The sequence below is a fragment of the Lampris incognitus genome, chromosome 15 (genome assembly GCF_029633865.1).
Source record: "Lampris incognitus isolate fLamInc1 chromosome 15, fLamInc1.hap2, whole genome shotgun sequence".
Taxonomy (NCBI): domain Eukaryota; kingdom Metazoa; phylum Chordata; class Actinopteri; order Lampriformes; family Lampridae; genus Lampris; species Lampris incognitus.
In genome coordinates this window covers 29989070-30009746 of record NC_079225.1, presented here as the reverse complement: position 1 = coordinate 30009746, position 20677 = coordinate 29989070, and the positions used below count along the sequence as shown (strand labels likewise).

Below are 20677 nucleotides of genomic sequence, written 5' to 3'. Positions count from 1 at the left end.
AAGAGCCAGTGAGAGCTCCAGAGATGAAGTTCTCCTCTCGGTGTTTTCCCCCGAAGACCGTCTCGGCAACAGAGCCAGCCGCTCTCACTTGCTCTCCGTCTCCATCATCTATCTCTCCCTCTTTTCCTCGCTCTCCATCGTCGTTGTCTCTGTCCCTCAGCTTCTAATAAGGGACCCCGGGGGAATAGATTTCACCGCTTAGTACTGGAAATCTCATATGGGAGGCGATCAGCACTGTCATGGGCACCCTTCATTACTAATGCCACTCAAATGGGCCCGGAGTTAACATCTGCAGATTCCCTCCCACACGAACGTACTTAGAGGCATTAATTCTTCTTGACTTACACTTCTCCTTAGAAGACCATTACTTTATAGGACTTGATAACGTCTAAAAATCTCCCTAGGAAGAAAAAGTTCGTATTTTGTAAGATCATTGAACTCGCCTTTGTCGCCGTGAGATCTCCGAGGGCTCCATTAGCATGACCATGGTAATGTCAGATTGCATTAATATTGCTGTCTGCACTTTTTTTTCTCACGTTCTTCTTTTGATTGGAATCGAATTATCCACAAATAGATAATCCTAGTTCTTGTAATTCCACAGTTTTGAGACCCTAAACACACAGCTGCATATCATGACATTGAGAAAGAAATCTGCATGTCTCTGTGTGGTCAGGTTCCTGCTGAAGCCCGACTTCATGCGGCGGTCAGACAGGATGTTTGACCCCTTTTCAGAGACGCCCGTGGATGGGGTCATTGCCGCTACCTGCAGCGTACAGGTCAGTTAAACCAACCAAGCTGTCAGGGATTAAAGGTGATACCTGGAGGCTCTTAGGCTGCACTGGGAGTGCATGCCTCAACACGCAATTGAATTTTTTCTCTGTTGCCATATTTTTTGTGTTGCTGTTCAGATTCCTTTTTGAATGTGACTCATGTTTGATATCAGTGTGAATAGACCACCACCCTGAAACAACTTCTGTGGGCAAACGAACAACAGAAGTCTTGCACACTCAGCGATTCCAGTAGCAATTTATTCAAACAAGGGCTGAAAGCAATGTGTGCCCTCATGTTTAGCTTAAAGACAATGGTGCGTCCGGGTAGCATAGCAGTCTATTCCGTTGCCTACCAACACGGGGCTCTTCAGTTCGAATCCCCGTGTTACCTCCGGCTTGGTCGGGCGTCCCTACAGACACAATTGGCCGTGTCTGCGTGTGGGAAGCTGGATGTGGGTATGTGTCCTGGTCGCTGCACTAGCACCTCCCCTGGTCGGTCGGGGTGCCTGTTCAGGGGGGAGGGGGAAGTGGGGGGGAATAGTGTGATCCTCCCACGCGCTACGACCCTTGGTGAAACGCCTCACTGTCAGGTGAAAAGAAGCGGCTGGCGACTCCACATGTATCGGAGGAGGCATGTGGTAGTCTGCAGCCCTCCCCGGATTGGCAGAGGGGGGTGGAGCAGCGACTGGGGCGGCTCGGAACAGTGGGGTGTGGGGTAACTGACCAAGTACAATTGGGAGAAGAGGGGGGGAAATCCCCCCCCAAAAAAAGTCAATGTGCAATGGCATTCAGGGTGTGTTTTGATTCTGTAATATGACGTATTGCCAAGTAGAACAGGATGTTAGGGCAGGACACATGGTAGGGAGAGCTTTGATTCGATCCTTCAGGATTTCATTGGATTGTACAACACATAATATAAAATTATTGGCTGGAATGTTGCTCGCCGCCCTTTCAAATATGGTGACTTATGTAAAATAAGTAAAGCTGTATTTTTATGCTTTTTTGGCGCAAGTTGTTGAATAGCTGCATAGTATGCGTGGGGAAATGAGCTAACAAGGTACAAATGTCAATGTTCATTTCACTTCTTTAAGTAGAGGTATTGGCGGCACGGTGGCGCAGTGGTTAGCACAGTTGCCTCACAGCAAGAAGGTCCTGGGTTCGAGCCCTGGGGTTGTCCAACCTTGGGGGTCATCCCAGGTCATCCTCTGTGTGGAGTTTGCATGTTCTCCCCGTGTCTGCGTGCATTTCCTCCCACAGTCCAAAGACATGTAGGTCAGGTTAATCGGCCATACTAAATTGTCCTTAGGTGTGAATGTTTCAGCTCCGTGATGGACTGGCGGCCTGTCCAGGGTGTCTCCCCGCCTGCCACCCAGTGACTGCTGGGATAGACTCCAGCATCCCGTGACCCAAATTGGGATAAGCAGCTTGGATAATGGATGGATGGATGGAAGTAGAGGCATCTCCCACTGACCTCAGTCATCACTAACTTCAATCGCAAACCTCCATCTTACTCCGGTTATGTTCAGATAAAGCCACTGAACTATACATGAAGCCTGGCGACGCAGATTGATGACGACAGTGACTTGTACCTTGAACAGTGATATAAAATCTACATAAATTCTGAATTTACAATTCGGATTTGGACCACGTGGCCGCATATTAGATGTACGTCTGATGTAGGACCATGTTTAAAGTGGCTAAAATTAGATTTGAAAAGATGCTTTTACATGTGGTTCACACTATAAAAATTTTTAAAAATCACTAAAACTTCAAATTTTAGGAAAATTTTGGCTTTTTGCCCAATTGTAGCAGGCCAATTACCCTATTTTCCAAGCTGTCCCGATCTCTGCTCCACCCCCTCTGCCGATCCGGGGAGGGCTGCAGACTACCACATGTCTCCTCCAATACATGTGGAGTCGCCAGCCGCTTCTTTTCACCTGACAGTGAGGAGTTTCACCAGGGGGACATGTGGGAGGCTCACTCCCCCCCAAACAGGTGCCCCCGACCGACCAGAGGAGGCGCTAGTGCAGCGACCAGGACACATCCAGCTCCCCACCCGCAGACACGGCCAATTGTGTCTGTAGGGATGCCCGACCAAGCCGGAGATAACACGGGGATTCGAACCGGCAAGTCCTGTGTTGGTAGACAATGGAATAGAGCGCTACGCTACCCAAACACCCCACACTTGGGTCTAATTTAAGTCTGAATGTAGCCTTACAGAGCCTGCCAGCGATGTTTAACAACCTCATTTGTTCATTTTATAGCACTTGAATGAGTCCAATAAAGTTTTGTCATTCAGAAGACCCCACAAAAACCCGCACTCTCAGATGCTGGGGAGTAATGTTAACGCAGCCGTTTACCGTCCTGTTGAGATGTTGTGCATTAGGTAGCAGGCACGGCTTTGCTTCACAAAACCCTTGAATCATTTAACACACAACAATCTCATTAGTGTTTTACCACTGTGTAAATGAAAAGACCAAACAAACTGCATTTCAAAAGCCAGATAAAATAGATTTATTGTGAGAATCATAAAATGGGTACTTTCAAGCCAAGCAGTCTAATTGTTCAAAGTCTCATTCCTACCATGCTAGTAGTTCCACCAAAATGTAGTTTTTCCTTAGCGGTTGCCATATCAACACAAGCCTTCTCAGTTTGTTTCCTGTCTCATGCTGCTATTTATGTCACGTGTGGCACATTTTGAATAAAAAGCCATGATACCCTTCAGGGCCTTCTGTCCTATTCCAGAGACAATGACGACGCAATAGTCGGTATCGCCAAAGTGCCCGTTTGTGATGATATCCGTATTAATGGCCACATTATCAACTTCCGACCCCTCAAACGATTTCAGAGATTTCCCTCTTTTACCCGTCTAGGTGTTCTCTGGCCAGTTCCTGTCGGATAAGAAAATCGGCACGTACGTGGAGGTCGACATGTACGGGCTGCCGACGGACACCATCCGCAAGGAGTTCCGCACGCGCATGGTGATGAACAACGGGCTGAACCCCGCCTACAATGAGGAGCCCTTCGTCTTCAGAAAGGTAGCCGGAGGGGGGTTTGAGAGGTGGGGCAACAACTGCGGAGGCGGAGATACCTTACAGGGCACGGCGCAGGAAATGCGTTGCACACATTCAGAACGCCGTGCTCACCATGGACAAAAGCTGCATTATCTGAAACAATGGGAGGGGGGGTGCAGGAGGACAGGAATGATGGAAGACAGGGAGGAGGAAGACACAGGAGGCACTGGTGTTGAACTGAGGTTTCGCTGGTGGACGGAGCTGTTTACTACGCCCTTACCGCAGCGGAGAGGGGGGAAGAAAGGAGGACTGGGCAGAGAGAGAGAGAATAAAAAGAAAGAGAAGACGGCACCAATCCAGACTTTAAGAGGAAAAGGTGCAGCACAGCAAGAGAGGATGGTGTCAAAATATGTGGGAGGGGAGGAAGAGAAAGTTACAGAAAGGTGGAGCAGGCGAAGAAAAAATAAACATTGAATTGGAACAAGAAGACCAACAGAATGACTGAAATAAAAAAACAATAGAAAAAACAGATTGCCTCATCTAGAGACCCAAGGAAAAAGAAAACGAAGAGTGTGAAAAGGGGGGAACGTGTCTGCTGATAAGAGTGGGGTTGTGTGGCCTACCTTTGTTCCCTTGTGTTTGCGAGGGATGGTGAGAGAGAGATTGTGGCGGGGCGAACGAGGGATTGAGTTTGACTGTGTTTGGGTAGCAGTGTGGGAGAGAGAAAGAAGGAAAAGGAGATGGTGGAGGAAGCGGAAAAGGAAGAATGACTCGCACTGGGCGGGGATTCTGAAAGGAACGATTAAAGAGAGAGGTAAAAAGATAAAGAGATGGAGAGAATGGGGGGTAGTAGGGAGCATGTGAGGATGGGAGGAAGAATGTGTGTGTGGGTGTGTATGTGAGTGTGTGTGTAATAGTGCTGCTCTCAGCAAAATGAGTAGTCTCTCAGCCATGACTGTGACTCCAGCTCGCTAACACACACCATCAATCACAGCCTGCCGCAGTGCTGCTCTCCACACACACTCTCACACACACACACACACACACACATATTTAAATTTTCAGACCTGCATACATATTCACAACTGTGCCTCAGCACATGCACAGCACACTCCACTAATACACATGTATTGTATAATCTCCAAGCAAGGCTACCTTTATCTACACACACACACACACACACACACACACACACACACACACACACACACACACACACACAAACATCATCCTTAGTGAGCGTTCCCTGGCTTTATCTCTTACCTTCACTTTTCCTCAGTTATTAATCATCCTTCTCTCTCTCTCTCTCTTGCTTGTTCGCTCTCTTTCTCTTGCTCACTTGTTCTCTGTTCATTTATCTCCACACACAAGCCCTGTTAACTCTAACTCTTTTTATCTGTACCACACACACACACACACACACACACACTGGCTCATACACTTAACACACAAAAACATGCACACAAACACACGCACACCTGAACACGTACATGCAAATACAAGATGTAGTCTATTCCCCGGCTGTGTGTTAGCTGCAGAGATTGTGTTGTCAGTAGTCCGATATGCTGTGTGATGCTATGTGGCTTTGACACAAGCGGCTGTCCCTCAGATCGCTGTGTGAACGTCTCCAGATAGTGTCCCGTCACTCTTTCCTCCGTGGCCGTTCTTCTTAATGGCTGCGTTTCTGTTGCAGGTTGTTAAAAAATAAAGAATAAAGATTTTTTTAAAAAAAAGATTATTTGGCTAGATTGCCTCCAAAAACAGCGTTCATGTTTAGCGGTTTTTGGCAGAATAATTTGAGTATGGTAAAAAGCTCCCCACAATTCCTACTGTGGGGTTGATGGCCGAATTCCTGGTGACTCTTACTTACCCTTTTCTCGTTTTCTGCCTCTTTCTTTCACCCTCTCTTTTTTCTTCCCTTTCCTCCTCCTACTCCGCACTCCCCTCCATCCTCCCGTCCTCCCTCCTCTCCCCCTTTTACATCTCCTAACACTCGTAGGTGATCCTACCAGATCTGGCGGTGCTGCGTATAGCCGTCTACGATGACAACAACAAGCTGATAGGCCAGCGCATCCTGCCCCTGGACGGCCTTCAGGCGGGCTACCGCCACATCTCCCTGAGGAACGAGGGCAACAAGCCCCTGTCGCTGCCCACCGTCTTCTGCCAAATTATCCTCAAGACCTACGTGCCCGACGGCTTTGGAGGTGAGGGCAGACACGCTCACACAGAACAAAAAAAAAAACATGAACGCAGTCGGCTTGATTTTGCTTGTTGTTTGTATGCAGAGTGCAGTGAGCGTGTATGAGAGCAAGAGAAAATCTGTTTTTGTCAGTGTGTGTGTGTGTTTTTGTGTGTGTGCATCAATTGTGTCAATCTGATCTACATGAGCGACCATTGTCCATCCTCAGCAGGCCCTTTTGTTGTCCTCTGATCTTTTTTGGCATGCACTTAACACACACACACACACATACACACACACACACACACACACACACACACATGTACACAGTTCACACTTTGAACCCATTTTGTCATTGTGTTCAATTTATTCCTGGGCACTAGGAAAGTGGCGGCTGTAGCCTTGTGGAGAGGAGGAGAGGAATAGAAAACAGAAAGGCTCCCGGTCTCTCTGGGGTTTCTCTGCCTCGGGCTGGTTTTAAACATTCAAATTAATGGCATGGAGCAAATGATGATTACAGTGGATTTGTTGAACAGACATTTTGAACTAGTCAGAGGCCTACAGATGAATGGGACATTTGGACTTGTCATTAAAAAAGCTCAGGGGCATGGTCCAAGCAACCATTAGCACTGCTATTAGCTTTGTTTTCTTTCTTGTTTTTACTTAATTTATTTAGTTTTAAACAATATTACAACATATTTTCACACAACGACACTATTCCTTTTCCAGCTGCATCTATATACATTCTTCACATCACGACTTTCAAATATTAAGTAGACAAACAGCGGAAAAGATCCACTCCAAAGTAAAGTAATAGCCACATAAACCAGGGATATGTTGTAAACCGGAGAAACAACAGGTGAAAGTTGAAAGTGAGAGAAGAGAATAAAAAAAGAAAAGAGAAAAAAAAACCTCACTGTATTGTAGATCCATGACAGGGCCCCACCGCTTAGTAAATATACATTTTTGGAGCCTTACTAAATATGTTATTTGCTCCATATGGTAGACATCCCACTCCTTTTGTATCCATAAGTTATAAGGTTGGGGGGGGGGGTCTGGTTTCATCCATTTAATCGTAATATACTTCAGGGCTGCTGTAAGTAGTATTCCTAGGAGATATTTCTTAGACCGCCCCTCTAAACCGCCAGGTATTACTCCCAGTAGTGCACCCATAGGATCTTGTGGGATACTGTGCTGGAACACTTCTTTACCAGCATCAAATACCTCTTTCCAAAAGACATGTAATTTAGGGCACAACCAAAATATGTGAGTATGGCTTCCAATTTGTGCTCCACAGTTTCTGCAACATGAACTGGTGTGTGTTGGACTATCTTTGACACCATCTCTGGTGTTCGAAAATATGTAGTGATTACTTTCCATTTCAGTTCCCTCCATGTGTTTGAATTTGTGACTGGGTTTGCTTCTGTGCATGTTTCCTTCCAGGTGTCCTGTGTTATACCCATGTTTGATTCTGATTCCCATCGCCGCTTTATATTTAAAGAGCCATCTTGGTTCATAGACAAAAAGATTTGATATCGTTTACAAATTATTCTCCTCTCTCCATCTCCCATTTGCAGTTCAGTGAGATAATTTTCTACTGGGGTAGATTTTGTGAGTTTTTCCCATTCTTTGTGTAGCTTTGTTTTCTGAAAATTGTCACCAGTCTCAAAAAGGAATACTTTGTTGAAGAATAACAAAAAAAAAAGTTAATTTGTTTATTTATATTTATTTTTATTATTTATTGTTTATAGTGTAATTTTGTTAATTTGTTTGTTAACAAAATAATAACAAAAAAAACCATTTTGTTCAGTCTCAGCAAAGAACTGATGTATGTCTCGGTAATCTAAATGACACTGAAACTAAACTCTAATTTAATTTGCACCATCTACAGTTTAGGGCAAAAAACATTAACTGTGATCCTGATTGAAAATTAATCATGTGGTTTTATTTCTTACTATTAGTGACTTTGATTTTTAGAAGACCCATTCAAAGCCCATTATGAGTGCGTGTACAGTGGAGAACAGCAAATGGACTTTTGGGTCATTGTGCGACACTCCTTGCTAAACAAGAAATTATGTAAAACACTGACAGGCTACATGAAGGGTAAAGTGGCACTGGCACAATAACACCTGTGCTTCAAACGGCTTGACGCAAGTCTCGCCTGACCCGTACCCTTGCTAAATTAGTCTTTGCCCCCCACCAAACGTGGCATTATGCACTAGTTGTCCCATAGACCGATGGGGATGAGCTGCTCCACCCCCTCTGTCAATCCGGGGAGGGCTGCAGACTACCACATGCCTCCTCCGATACATGTGGAGTCACCAGCTGCTTCTTTTCACCTGACAGTGAGGAGTTTCACCAGGGGGACGTAGCGCGTGGGAGGATCACACTATTACCCCCCCCCCACTGAACAGGCGCCTCAACTGACCAGAGGAGGCACTAGTGCAGCGTCCAGGACACATACCCACATCCAGCTTCCCACCCGCAGACACAGCCAATTGAGTCTGTAGGTGGGAAGCCGGATTTTATTCTTACAAAGAAGCCACAGACACAGCCAATTGTGTCTGTCCGACCAAGCCGGAGGTAACACAGGGATTCGAACCGGGATCCCCGTATTGGTAGGCAATAGAATAGACCGCTACGCTATCCGGGCGCCCAACTTTTACTATCATGACCAGGGATGTGTTCAGGAAAACAGAAACTGTCCGTGACACATTAATATTACTCTTATGTCCGTAGTACTAAAAAGCAGAGAAAGAAGTTTAAAACATGCTTGTAAATTCACCCAGAGTCCCTCACACCCATACATACAACTATAGATTGTTTTGTATTTCAGCCATTGTGAATGCCCTGATTGCTGAGAATGTCATGTACTGTGTGTATTGTACTGGTAAAACCTTGTGTGTGTTCCAGCGATTGTTGATGCCCTGTCAGACCCAAAGAAGTTCCTGACCATAGCTGAGAAGAGAGCTGACCAGATGAAGGCTCTAGGCATCGACACGGTACACACACAAGCGCAGACATACGTGCAAGGATTCTGAAGAATTTGTTCAGGAGATTTGCATTTAAAATTGAGATTTGCAATGTGAAAAAGAAATGTTGTGTCTGTGTGTAGAACGACATAGCAGATGTACCCAGCGGGAGCTCAAAGAACGATAAAAAGGGGAGGGGGAAAGGCGACACGGTCAAGGCCAACGTGACACCGCAGGCCAGTTCGGACATGGCTCAGACCTCCAATTCCGCTCAAAACAACACCGCAGAGACCAAGAAGGGTACAAACACACACAAGCACTCACTATAAACTCTGTCCTGTCTTATGTAGTTTGTCTACAAAACCATTCCTGTCTGCTGTATGTGTGCAGCACATGTACTTGTAACACACAGCTGTCAATACTCACTTGCTTCAGATACCAACCATGAGATTTTTTTTTGTGCTTCTGCAACTACAGATACAGCCGCGCTTGTGCCTAATGTCAGTATTGACGACTTGAAACAAATGAAGGTTCGTATCCCGACTCCTGACCGTTATCCTCAGAGTCAGTTACCCCTATACTTTGAGATACTTGTCAACCGACACAAAGCTGATGTGCATAACAACATGGGGTTAAAAAAAATAGTACCATACAAAATGTTTAGTGAAATCTTCAAGCGATCCTTCATATTCAGATTGATTAATAACACGGTAAATATACTAAGCACAAAAAGTAAGGAAATTTGTGTTTGGTAGATTATTTCTTTGTTGTGACAATGCTTCTTGGCAATAAATCTTATACTGTTGGAAAGCCTGTTTATTTCCCTTTTAAATGGCGCCACATTTGTAAGGAACATGCATTTGTGGGATGAGCAGCAGAGCTGAGTATGTGGGTTGCGCCCATGAAAAATTTGCCAAATCTTGTTTGCCAATGCCAAACAGCTTATTCTGCTGTTGCTATTGACTCTTGTTTTGAGCTTCTGGTACCCCACAGGTGCTGACAATCAGGTGCCTGATATAAGATTTATTGCCAAGAAGCATTGTTACAACAAAGAAATAATCTACCAAACACACATTTCCTTACTTTTTGTGCTAAGTTTAGATCTGCACTGCATGAAAGTACTGTGGTGCAAGGCAAAAAACAGCACTTTATATTAGAATGCTGTGACATTGGTGCTGCAAGTCTCAGATTTGGGTCAACGTACCACCTGGACAATTCAATTCTCTGACAGTTTGACATAAATTGTAGTGCTTAGTCATAGTTAATAATTTAATCAGATAGCCGCCGCAATACGAGTACAAAAAGGCTAATTAAGACCAAATTTGGGTGGCATGATAGCACAGTGGTTAGCACTGTTGCCTCACAGCAAGAAGGTCCTGAGTTTGAACCCCAGGCCATCCAAGGTCCTTTCTGTGTGGAGTTCGCATGTTCACTCCATGTCTGTGTGGGTTTCCTCCGGGTGCTCCGGTTTCCTCCCACCATCAAAAAGACATGCATGTTAGGGTTAATACTCCTTTCTGTGCCCCTGACCAAGGCAATGGAAAGAAGAACTGGAGTTGGTCCGTGGGCGCTGCAGCTGCCCATTGCTGCTATACAATAAGATGGGTTAAATGCAGAGAAATAATTTCATTGTAAGAATACAATGACAAAAAATAAAATGGCTTCTTCTAAATAAAGACAAGCTGACTACCTTCCGAAGTAGCTGGTAGCATTGAGTAATTTGCCAACCACAGCCAAAATATACCAGTACCAGCATTGGCTGTTCACTTGGGGTATTTTCATGCTCTCTGTTAAGCTCAGTCATATTGAGTTCATGCAAAGAACATTTTATTCTGTAATTTCTCCAGAGCATAAGGTGTTTGTGAACTATTGAATTTGTGGTGGATTATTGGAACTGTCTTAAAAGCTGTCAACTACACAGGTCTGAAAAGGTGTGTAAAACTATAGAAAATAAATGATGTCACCTCAGATTTGAAAAGTCAGGGTTTGTAGGCCAGACTTAACAGTGGGGCTTAAACTACATAAAATGTACTGTCATTTTGTTGTATTTATTTTTCTGAATATTCATTTCCACTTGAAGAGCAACACTATGTATTGCCATGTTGTTGTATTGCTATGCACACATTGCCTTGCCACTGTCAGCACACATCGCTGCATGTTGAGCTGAATTTAAATGTTCACAACCAAAGGAAGATTATGCTCAATAACATTTCTCCCTTCAAGCAGTGTGCTGTCTACCGTATTTCATTTTGTTTTCATCTCCCTGCAGACGTACCTTAAGTTGATTAAGAAGCAGCAGAAGGAGCTGAACACTTTAAAGAAAAAACATTCAAAGGTGGGATTTTCTTGTGATTTTCTTTTCTTTTATAGAACAGAACCATTGTTCATACCCCGTAACCACTGAAGAGCCATGATACTCGATTTTCATTAATCCTCTGAAAGAGGCTGAGGGAGAGAAGGGGGAAGACTTTCGTCTTCCCGTGGCTTTTGTCCCGTGGCTTTTGTTTTATCACCTTAATTATCTACACAAGTGTACAACTACATGCATGCACACACACACACACACTATCCATCTGAAATGCTATTCACAACAGAATCAGTGAATAGCAAGACTTGGTAAAGTGGTTCTGTTTGATGAATCATAAAGACCACATTAGGTGCTTGTATATGGCCAGACCTAATCAACAACTTAATGCAGATGTCTCCTATTAGTTGATTACCTGGCATGACTACAACTGTGTACGAATATGTATCTATAAGGACAACTATGATTTCAGTGACTGATGCCAAAAGGCATCGACTCAGTGATTATAACTGCCGCTTAGCATCAGCAAACCTTTAGCAGATACCTGGGCTCCCTAACAGACCTACCAACTGGCTGTCCTGAGCTGCCATGTCCTATAATACCTTCATTTGTTCCAACCACAACTTGTTTCATCACCACAGGATCAAAACGTCATGCAGAAATCCCATTGCACCCAGGTGGACAAGATGGTCTCTCTGAATGACAAGGAGAAGACAACGCTGGAGAAATTGCTGGAGAAAGCAATTAAGAAACGAGGGTAAATGAGGAAACAAGCACTCACAACTCAAGAACATTATGTGAATCCTTTCCTTTTAACCAAAAGCCTATGTACCGTAATGGTCCGAATATAAGACAGAGTTTTTTTTCCCCTGGAAATGCGTCTGGAATGTGGGATCGTCGTATATTCGGGTCTAGACTTTTAAATGGCAATATGTATTCACAACCACAGATGGCAAATATCTCTAAAACGAGTGTTCCCCTCCTGACTGAAGTAAGCCTAATTTTGGCTGGACCAGCCAGGGGGCAGCCTACAAACGGGAATGTCCCTGACTGACTGATTGAGTGATCAGTGTGATGTGATTGGACTGTTAGATCAGGTGACCAACGATGGTTCCAGCTAGCGGCGCCCACGACGTCGCTGAAGTTACAAGATTGGTTGGCCAACCAACGACATCGCTGGTAACCCAATTTCGGTTGATGCTAGATCCAACGGGGAGTAGGCACGGAAGTAGCCGTGATTGGCTATTGCAACCGTAATTGGCTGTTGCATCGGCCAATAGACGGCGCGGAACCTCAAAGCGCACTGACTTGAAACAAACGATGCGCAGTGAAACATTTAGCTAGCTAGCTTACAACTGACCTAAACATTGCCAGATCGTACTGTAACCCTAACCCTAATGCTATTGCTAGCTAACTAACATTAACTTAATTCGCCCCAACTATTGCTCTATCCGTCGGTCTGGCAATCAATGCGCTTCGAGGTTCCGCGCTGCCTAGTGGCCGACGCAACAACCAATCACGTCTACTTCCGTGTCTACACCCCGTTGGATCTAGTGTCAACCTTTCCCCGCGGGGATGAATAAAGTATTCTGATTCTGAAATCCGAATATAAGAAACGAACCCCCCGCCCCTTATTCAAGACTCATTTTGGAAAAAGACTTTTTTGAACACCAAATCTTGATTTTACAGAGAAAATCGTTTTATTTACAATAAAAACACATTGAATAAAACAAAGTAGGCTGTTGTTGTTAACATCTTTTAAATAAAATCATGTTTTCAATATATTTTAGGTGAAATTGTCACATTTAAATAAAATAAGATAAAATTACATTTGTAAACGAATGACTTATAATATTTAAATACCATAAAAATTAAAATAAACTGTAGTCTATTGATATTTCTAATGCCAATCAGGCTATCAATCTCAAAGTGAAAAAACAACCTTAAAGCCTATCAAAATTCATTAACTGCATTAACCATCAAAGTGAAGTCTAATTGTAGAACAGTCCTAAAACAAATCTGACAGAAAGAAAAAACAAGACTCGGTTAAAACCTAGTATGGCTGGACCGGGACTACATTTAGAAAGTGGCTGTTTTGACATCGGTTCCCTGAACAGCGGCTGTACTGGACAGCAGTTTTCAAACCCTTATTATTTATACAGTTGAAAAGCACAAATTTATTTTTTGTATGAAATAATCACCTGGCTACAATCACTGCTGCCATGATCAGTGGAAAGTATGGGCGTGACACTCCTTATAAATGCACTTCAGTTACCACCTGAAAATCAAATCAAATCAAATCCATTTTATTTGTATAGCCCAATATCACAAATTACAAATTTACCTCAGTGGGCTTAACAGCAACACAACATCCTGTCCTTAGACCCTCTCATCGGATAACGCCAATAATTTTCACTCTAACTCCATGTGGCTATTAGCCCTGGTGTTTGTGAACTGGACTTATTTTTTTTGCAATGAGGCATTTCAGTAGTATCCACGAGCAGCAATATATTACTGTAGTGAATTCAGGGGCAGCCGGGAAGTGAACCCGGGTCTCCCGCACCACGGGTGACTACATTAACCAATCAACTAAGGGTCCGACCCCTTAGCCAATGGGTTTGCGAGTCTAGTAATTTGGGCTCGTTACACTACCCCACCCCACCCCTTCGGGAAGCGCGTCCTCACGCCTCTGGGCGCACATGCTTCCAATGGCCTAGCGGTCGGTCTCACCATCCCGCTTCTGACACCAATGTAGTGAATTCAGGGGCAGCTGGGAAGCGAACCCAGGTCTCCCGCACCACGGGTGACTGCGCTAACCAGTCAACTAAAGGGTCCAACCCATTAGCCATGGACTAACGAGTCTAGTTGTCTGTGGTCGCTACACTGCCCCCCTCCTTTGGGAAGTGCGTCCCCACGCTTCAGCATACCAGCTCCCTCACCCCTCTGGGCGCACGCGCTTCCGATGGCCTCGTGGTCTCACCATCCCACTTCTCACACCAATGTAGCGAATTCAGGGGGCAGTCGGGAACCGCCGCAGCCGGGATGCGAACCCAGGTCACCTGCACCACAGGCGACTGCGCTAATCAGTCAACTAAAGGGTCTGACCCCTTAGCCAACGGGCTAGCGAGTTTAGTCATTCGTGCTCGTTACATTACATTCATTAGCGCACGTGCGAACCACTGCGCTAATTCACAGCCAATAGGGAAACTTGTCTTACTTGCGACATCGTTGGTCGGCCGACCAATCGTGTAACTTCAGTGATGTCGTTGGTCGCCGCTAGCTGGAACTGTTGTTGTTCACCTGATCCAGCAGCCCAATCATGTCACACTGATCACTCAGTCAGTCAGTCAGGGACATTGGCATTTGTAGGGCTGGCCGCACAGGCCAGTCCAGCCAAAAAGAGGCTCGCTTCAGTCAGGAGGGCAACACTCGTTTAACAGATATTTGGTGCCATCTGTTGTTGTGAATGTATGTAGACATTTTGAAGTCCAGATGCCGAATATAAGACAATCCCACCTTTTCAGATGTATTTCCAGGAAAAAAACCTGTCTTATATTCAGATCAATACACTATATTGCTGCTCGTGGATGCTACCAATTCAAAAACACCAGGGCTAATAACCACATGCAGTTAGAGTGAAAATTGTTGGCGTCCTCAGAGAGTTGATGGTAACTGAAGAACATTTATAGGGGGTGTCATGGCCAGACTTTCCAATGATCAGGGCAGCTGTGATTGTAGCCATCCATTCATCCATTATCCAAACCGATTATCCTACTCCGGGTTATGGGTATGCTGGAGCCTATCCCAGCAGTCACTGGGCGGCAGGTGAGGAGACCCTGGACAAGCCGCCAGTCCATCACAGGGCCGTCACACACATTCACACCTAGGGACTATTTAGTACGGCCGATTCACCTGACCTGCATGTCTTTGGACTGTGGGAGGAAACCGGAGCACCCGAAGGAAACCCACGCAGACACGGGGAGAACGCGTGATTTTTTTTCGTACCCGTTTTCCGGGAACTCTGCCTCTGATTGGCTAGTACTCGTTGGCTCCGTTGATTAGGTTGGTTAAGGTTAGCGTTAGGGTGGGGTTAGGGATAGGGTTAGCCAATCAGAGATAGAGTAGGGGCGGGTCTTCCCGGAATCCAGGTGAACGCTCTCTCAACGAGTACTAGCCAATCAGAGGCAGAGTTCCCAGAAAACGGGTATGAAAAAAAATCACAAGGGGAGAACATGCAAACTCCACACAGCTATGTTATGCTATGCTGTGCTATGCTTCAGGAAAGACAAAATAGTACACACAGCCCCTTTAACTTAGCGCTAGTATTAACTACTAATTCAAACTTCTCCTTCAATACTTTGAAGAACAAAACTGAAGGACACAACTTTTACATGTGCTTTTGAGATGACTGGAATACAAAAGCCTTCTTAATAATCCGATCCATCACTTCCTACCCTCCTGTGTCTACTTTCCTCTCGTAATTCTCTGCACCATTGCACTTTATCACCTCTTATTTTGCCTGTATAAGTCAATCCTCGTGTATATATCTGAAGATCGTTGTGTTGTAGTGTTGTTATTCTATGTTAAGCACACTGAGAGAGCCAAGAAACCGGAGTCAAATTCCATGTATGTGCAAACCTACATGACCAATAAACACGATTCTAATCTGAATTATAATGCTCATTTGTTGTTTTTGTCTTTTGTTTTTATCTGTATTCAAGTTCTTTTTTTCTCAGTAAAACACCGTTCGACATCGCGGCTTGTATAAAGTGCTTCATTACCACCGTTTCGTTGATTTTGACCCTTGTTCGAATGTATCTGTTGTTCTTACAGGGAAAACAACTGCCAAGAGCTGAAGAAGGAGACAGAAGATAAGATCCAAACACTAACCACTGACCACAAAGCTAAGGTTCAACACCTCTGGCTACATACCACAAGGCTGACCTAATGGCATTAACTTAACTGTAAGGCAAAGTTCAACTAGTACAGCTAGAGAACCATTGGTGTGTGTGTGTGTGTGTGTGTGTAGGTGAAGGAAATCACAGCGCAGCACACCAAGGAGTGGTCAGAGCTGATCAGCAGCCACAGCAACGAGGAACAGGAGATGAGGGACAGCCATGTCACACAGCAGTGTGAGCACCTCAAGAAACTACTGACCACTGTCCAAGAACAGCAGACCATGCAGCTCAAACTCATCCATGAGCGGTGAGACACACACACACACACACACACACACACACACACACACACACACACACACACACACACACCTTGGATATGTAACCAAAGGAAAAGAGAAACACACCAGCAAAATGCATCCAAAACCACTGTATGTTAGTATGTTTATTTTTTATATCCTTATTTTCCCCCTGATGTTATCATTATAATTATTGTTTGCATTTACGACATGCACATATGTATTTGGGATAAGTCAGTATTCTGTCTTTGAGTTGACACGTAAATATTATATCTTTATTGTGGGAAACCTGGATAAGACCCCTTGAATAGTCTAATAGTAATCTGAATACTACAGCACGTCCCATGTACTATTTTTTTTTTTTATTCATATGCTGTTCCCCTCTTTATTTTGCAAAGTATTATGGCTTGTACACCTCGGTCAGTGCACATTCTGAAAGCTGAACAACGTATCATGCTGTCATTTGGCCGAAGCGTACAAACATATCAACAACGCATGTGGAATTTCAGATGCCATGATGTCCCACTTTTGGCGCGATTAAGAAAAAGCTGTGTTTTGTAATAATACCAGATGTTAATATTTTGTAGTATTCAGATTATTAAAGTTAAAATATTTTAACTTTAATTACCTGTTGTGGCTTTACTGTATCCCGTCACAGGCAGAGCAAAGAGATGCGCGCCAACCAGGCAAAGACCTCCATGGAGAACAGCAAAGCCATCAGCCAGGACAAGTCCATCAAAAACAAGGCGGAGAGAGAGAGGTATGCCGTCCACATGCATGTGTCTGTTCCCATCCGCAAGTCAGCGCAGTGCTGCGTAGTTTTTGTAATGTCCAACCCTCGCCTGTGTTTTCTCCACAGGAGAGTGCGAGAATTGAACAGCAGTAACACTAAAAAGTTCCTGGACGAGAGAAAAAGGGTCGGTCCTTTACAGTTTCTTTTCACGTTTTTTTTAATTTTTTTTTATTTACTACAATTTGGATGCCAAACACACCCTAACCATGTGATTCTCATTCCACTGTGTTTATACAGCTTATTGAAAAAGGCCCATTTTACTGATTGATATTTTCACACATCTCTTTCCATTGCATCTCTTTGTATATTAAAATAAGTTGGAGTAAGATAAGTTCTTTATTAATACCCATAATGCACGAACTTGAATAAACATAGCTTATCCTTTTTTAAGTTGATTTTATTTTAAAGGATTTAGTCATATTGGTGTTATTCTTTAACCTTCATTGCTTTTACTCAAGGCAAAATTTCAAGATGCTTCACTGCTTTTATGACTCTATGATAACGTCTCCTCTTGTGCATTACGCTATACTATGTGATAATGGTGTTTTAGCTGCATGGGTGGTCTTTGATTAGATATTTGAATTAGATATCAGGATTAACTAACTTTGGCAATGTCCCTGCTGGTGCGTCTCTAGCTGGCCATGAAGCACCAGAAGGAGATGGAGCAGCTAGAAAAGAACCAGAGGGAACAGTTGGAGAAACTGGACAAGTTCAACGAGCAGGTACAATTCCCAAATCGAGCATTTAATTATCTTTCTGGTGAGCAGCCGCTGTGGCGCAGAGAGACAGAGAGTCCGAATTACATCAATACCTCAGCAGCTGAACTGGATTGCAGGATTTGGAAAACAAAAATTAGCGTTGAATTAAAACACCATCAGGCGTGTCTGCGGCCATGTCTGCGGGTGGGAAGCCGGATGTGGTTTTGTGTCCTGGTCACTGCACTAGCGCCTCCTCTGGTCGATTGGGGAGCCTGTTCGAGGGGGAGGGGGAAGTGGGGGGAATAGCACGATCCTCCAACGCCCTACGTCCCCCAGGCGAAACTTCTCACTGTCAGGTGAAAAGAAGCGGCTGGTGACTCCACATGTATGGGAGGAGAAATGTGGTAGTCTGCAGCCCTCCCTGGATCGGCAGAGGGGGTGGAGCAGTGACTGGGACAGCTTGGAAGAGTGGGGTAATTGACCAAGTACAACTGGGGAGAAAAAAAAAAGGGGGGGGGGGGCCAAAAAAAAAAACAAACAACACTTACCAACCACAGCTGGAATTTACCAGAATTGGACAGGTGGCCAGTAATTTTTGGCTCCTGTTTGGACCCATTAGATCAGCAAAACTATTAACATGAGTGCTAGTTAAGCTCAGGTCCATGGGTCCGATGGCATGTTCCTCCCAAATGTACCCAGCTGTCACATACTTGTCTTGTGGCTGCTGTTTTTTTTTTGTTTTCTTTTGGGGGGGGGGGGCTGGTTAACTGCGGTGTGATTTAAGATGAATTAGTTCCTAATCCTGCCTGAAGTGTGGCTTCACCAGCCATCAAAACCCAAAAAAATAACTGAAAGCTCTGAATGTGTCAGGCTAGATGATTTAATTGGAAAATGGGTTATGTCACAATTTTTTTTTTATCACACAGTGGTGGAATACTGTAATCAACTGGGCGTGCCTTCTCAAAAGGTGCACACAACTGTAAACAGGCAACATAGGTTTTCGACTTTCTCAAAGCAGCAATGAAATAGATGAACACTTAAGTCCAGTGGAATTCATATCCGGGTCTATTTCAGATATAAAGGTCTCCGGTCTTCATTATTGTGTTGTGTGTTTCCATCTTACCATACCCCATTGTCTGTACATGTGTCGTACATGTATGCACAAATCCATTTGATTTAAATATTATTTGCTTCTTTTGGTACAGCTTTTGAAATCACACCATGCAAACAAACAAGTTCAAGGTAGGCTTCTCCATTTTCACTCAACTCTCCCCTTCTGCTCCATTTCTCTGTTTTCTGCATCTAATTCACAGCACCACCTAACTCTCAGCGCTTCACTTGCTCCACAACGGTCTTTCCCTCATTTTATCCTTTTCCCCCCGTTAGACATTTTAAATTTACCTTCCCAGTTTCCCCCTCTCTGAGCTTGAGAGGACTGGTATTTCCCCGAGAATGACATGAATACTATCATAGATGCTCCTGAGGGGAACTGCTATTAGAGGCAGAGCCGGGCCGCAGAGCAGCGCAGGCCGGTCTTTCCAGAGATGGGTAGATAAAAAGAGGGGAAAAGAGTGTGAGTCGCAGCCCTTTGTGATGCAAAACCACGCGTCCGCGTTTTCAGTCAGCGGTGCTCGGGGTGTTTGCAGTGCTCTCCGGCAGCTGGAGTCATTTATCACTATGACTCATACGCCATTACTAAGCAGAAAGAAGCGGCACCGGGCGGAGGAAGTCGCCCAATGCGCTTTCACGCCAGCTCACACTCCTCTGCTTCCTCTGTGTTGCAGCGACCATTACATGCTCATCCTAGCAAGCATTTGGTATCACTCAGCCGCAAGCTGACACGAGCAGATACCTCCAGTAGAAGTTCTAAGTCCTTACATTGGGTGAAGCTAGCATCCCTCTTGTGAAATAGATAACACATTTTAACGCCGTAAAGATCCTGCAGTGACAGAAGGTAGGGGTTTACCAAGCATGTGGAAGTATTGTGTACAGTTTTATCTAAAGAGGGTATTGGGAACCAAAACGAGATGTGACAGATGCTCGACAAAAAGATGTGTAGCTACACAACACACCTTTACCGTTGAGGTTTAGTTTGTGCAAAGTGTGTGTGTGTGTTTGTTGGTGGCTTACACCTTGTGTTAACGTCCCGCCACAGGCCAAAGCAATGCAGCAGATGGTGAAGTTGGAGGAGGAGATGGATCGCAGACCTGCCACAGTGGTGTGAGCAACTAAGACCAGGGTGCAGGGTGGACACATGCACTTACCTGCACACACACACACACACACACACCCACACACACACACACAAGATGCAGATACATTCCCTCATCCCCACCACATCCATCCATAACAACCAATCTTATCACCTAACCCACACTGCAGACTTCATTTACGTCCATCTTTTGATGCGAGATCCCCACCCCTCTCTGCACACACACACACACACACACACACACACACTTTCAAGCATATATATACTCTCAGTCTCTCTCATAGACATCATCATACACTCTCTCATTCATCATCACCCATACAGGCACAAACACACCCAGCAGCCCTCTAATCTTGGTCACCATACATTCATTCACCACCCCCCCCAGTTCCCCAAATGTTCAGTCCTGCCCATTTTCAGGCCCCCCTCATGCACTAGGTGTCACTGAACTATTGGTGCTGTTCATGGACGGGGCTCTAAGCCACTGGTTGAAGGAGGGGAAGAAGTACCCGAGAGACAAAGAGACACAAGAGACCA

The 20677-nt window shown here is 44.7% G+C and overlaps 1 protein-coding gene across 1 annotated transcript in view; it reads left to right on the top strand.

Moving 5' to 3' along the window:
* The window catches only part of LOC130125229 (1-phosphatidylinositol 4,5-bisphosphate phosphodiesterase beta-4-like), a 109462-nt gene extending 89302 nt beyond the window's left edge, over positions 1-20160 (top strand). Inside the window, exons 26-40 of the mRNA XM_056294737.1 lie at positions 674-776; positions 3644-3808; positions 5784-5988; positions 8877-8965; positions 9079-9235; positions 9419-9465; positions 11205-11270; positions 11882-11997; positions 16074-16149; positions 16270-16445; positions 17096-17197; positions 17297-17354; positions 17866-17952; positions 19134-19170; positions 20084-20160. Coding sequence (XP_056150712.1) covers positions 674-776; positions 3644-3808; positions 5784-5988; positions 8877-8965; positions 9079-9235; positions 9419-9465; positions 11205-11270; positions 11882-11997; positions 16074-16149; positions 16270-16445; positions 17096-17197; positions 17297-17354; positions 17866-17952; positions 19134-19170; positions 20084-20160 — 1561 coding nt within the window. The remainder of the gene's footprint in view (positions 1-673; positions 777-3643; positions 3809-5783; positions 5989-8876; positions 8966-9078; positions 9236-9418; positions 9466-11204; positions 11271-11881; positions 11998-16073; positions 16150-16269; positions 16446-17095; positions 17198-17296; positions 17355-17865; positions 17953-19133; positions 19171-20083) is intronic.
* The last annotated feature ends 517 nt before the right edge of the window (positions 20161-20677 follow it).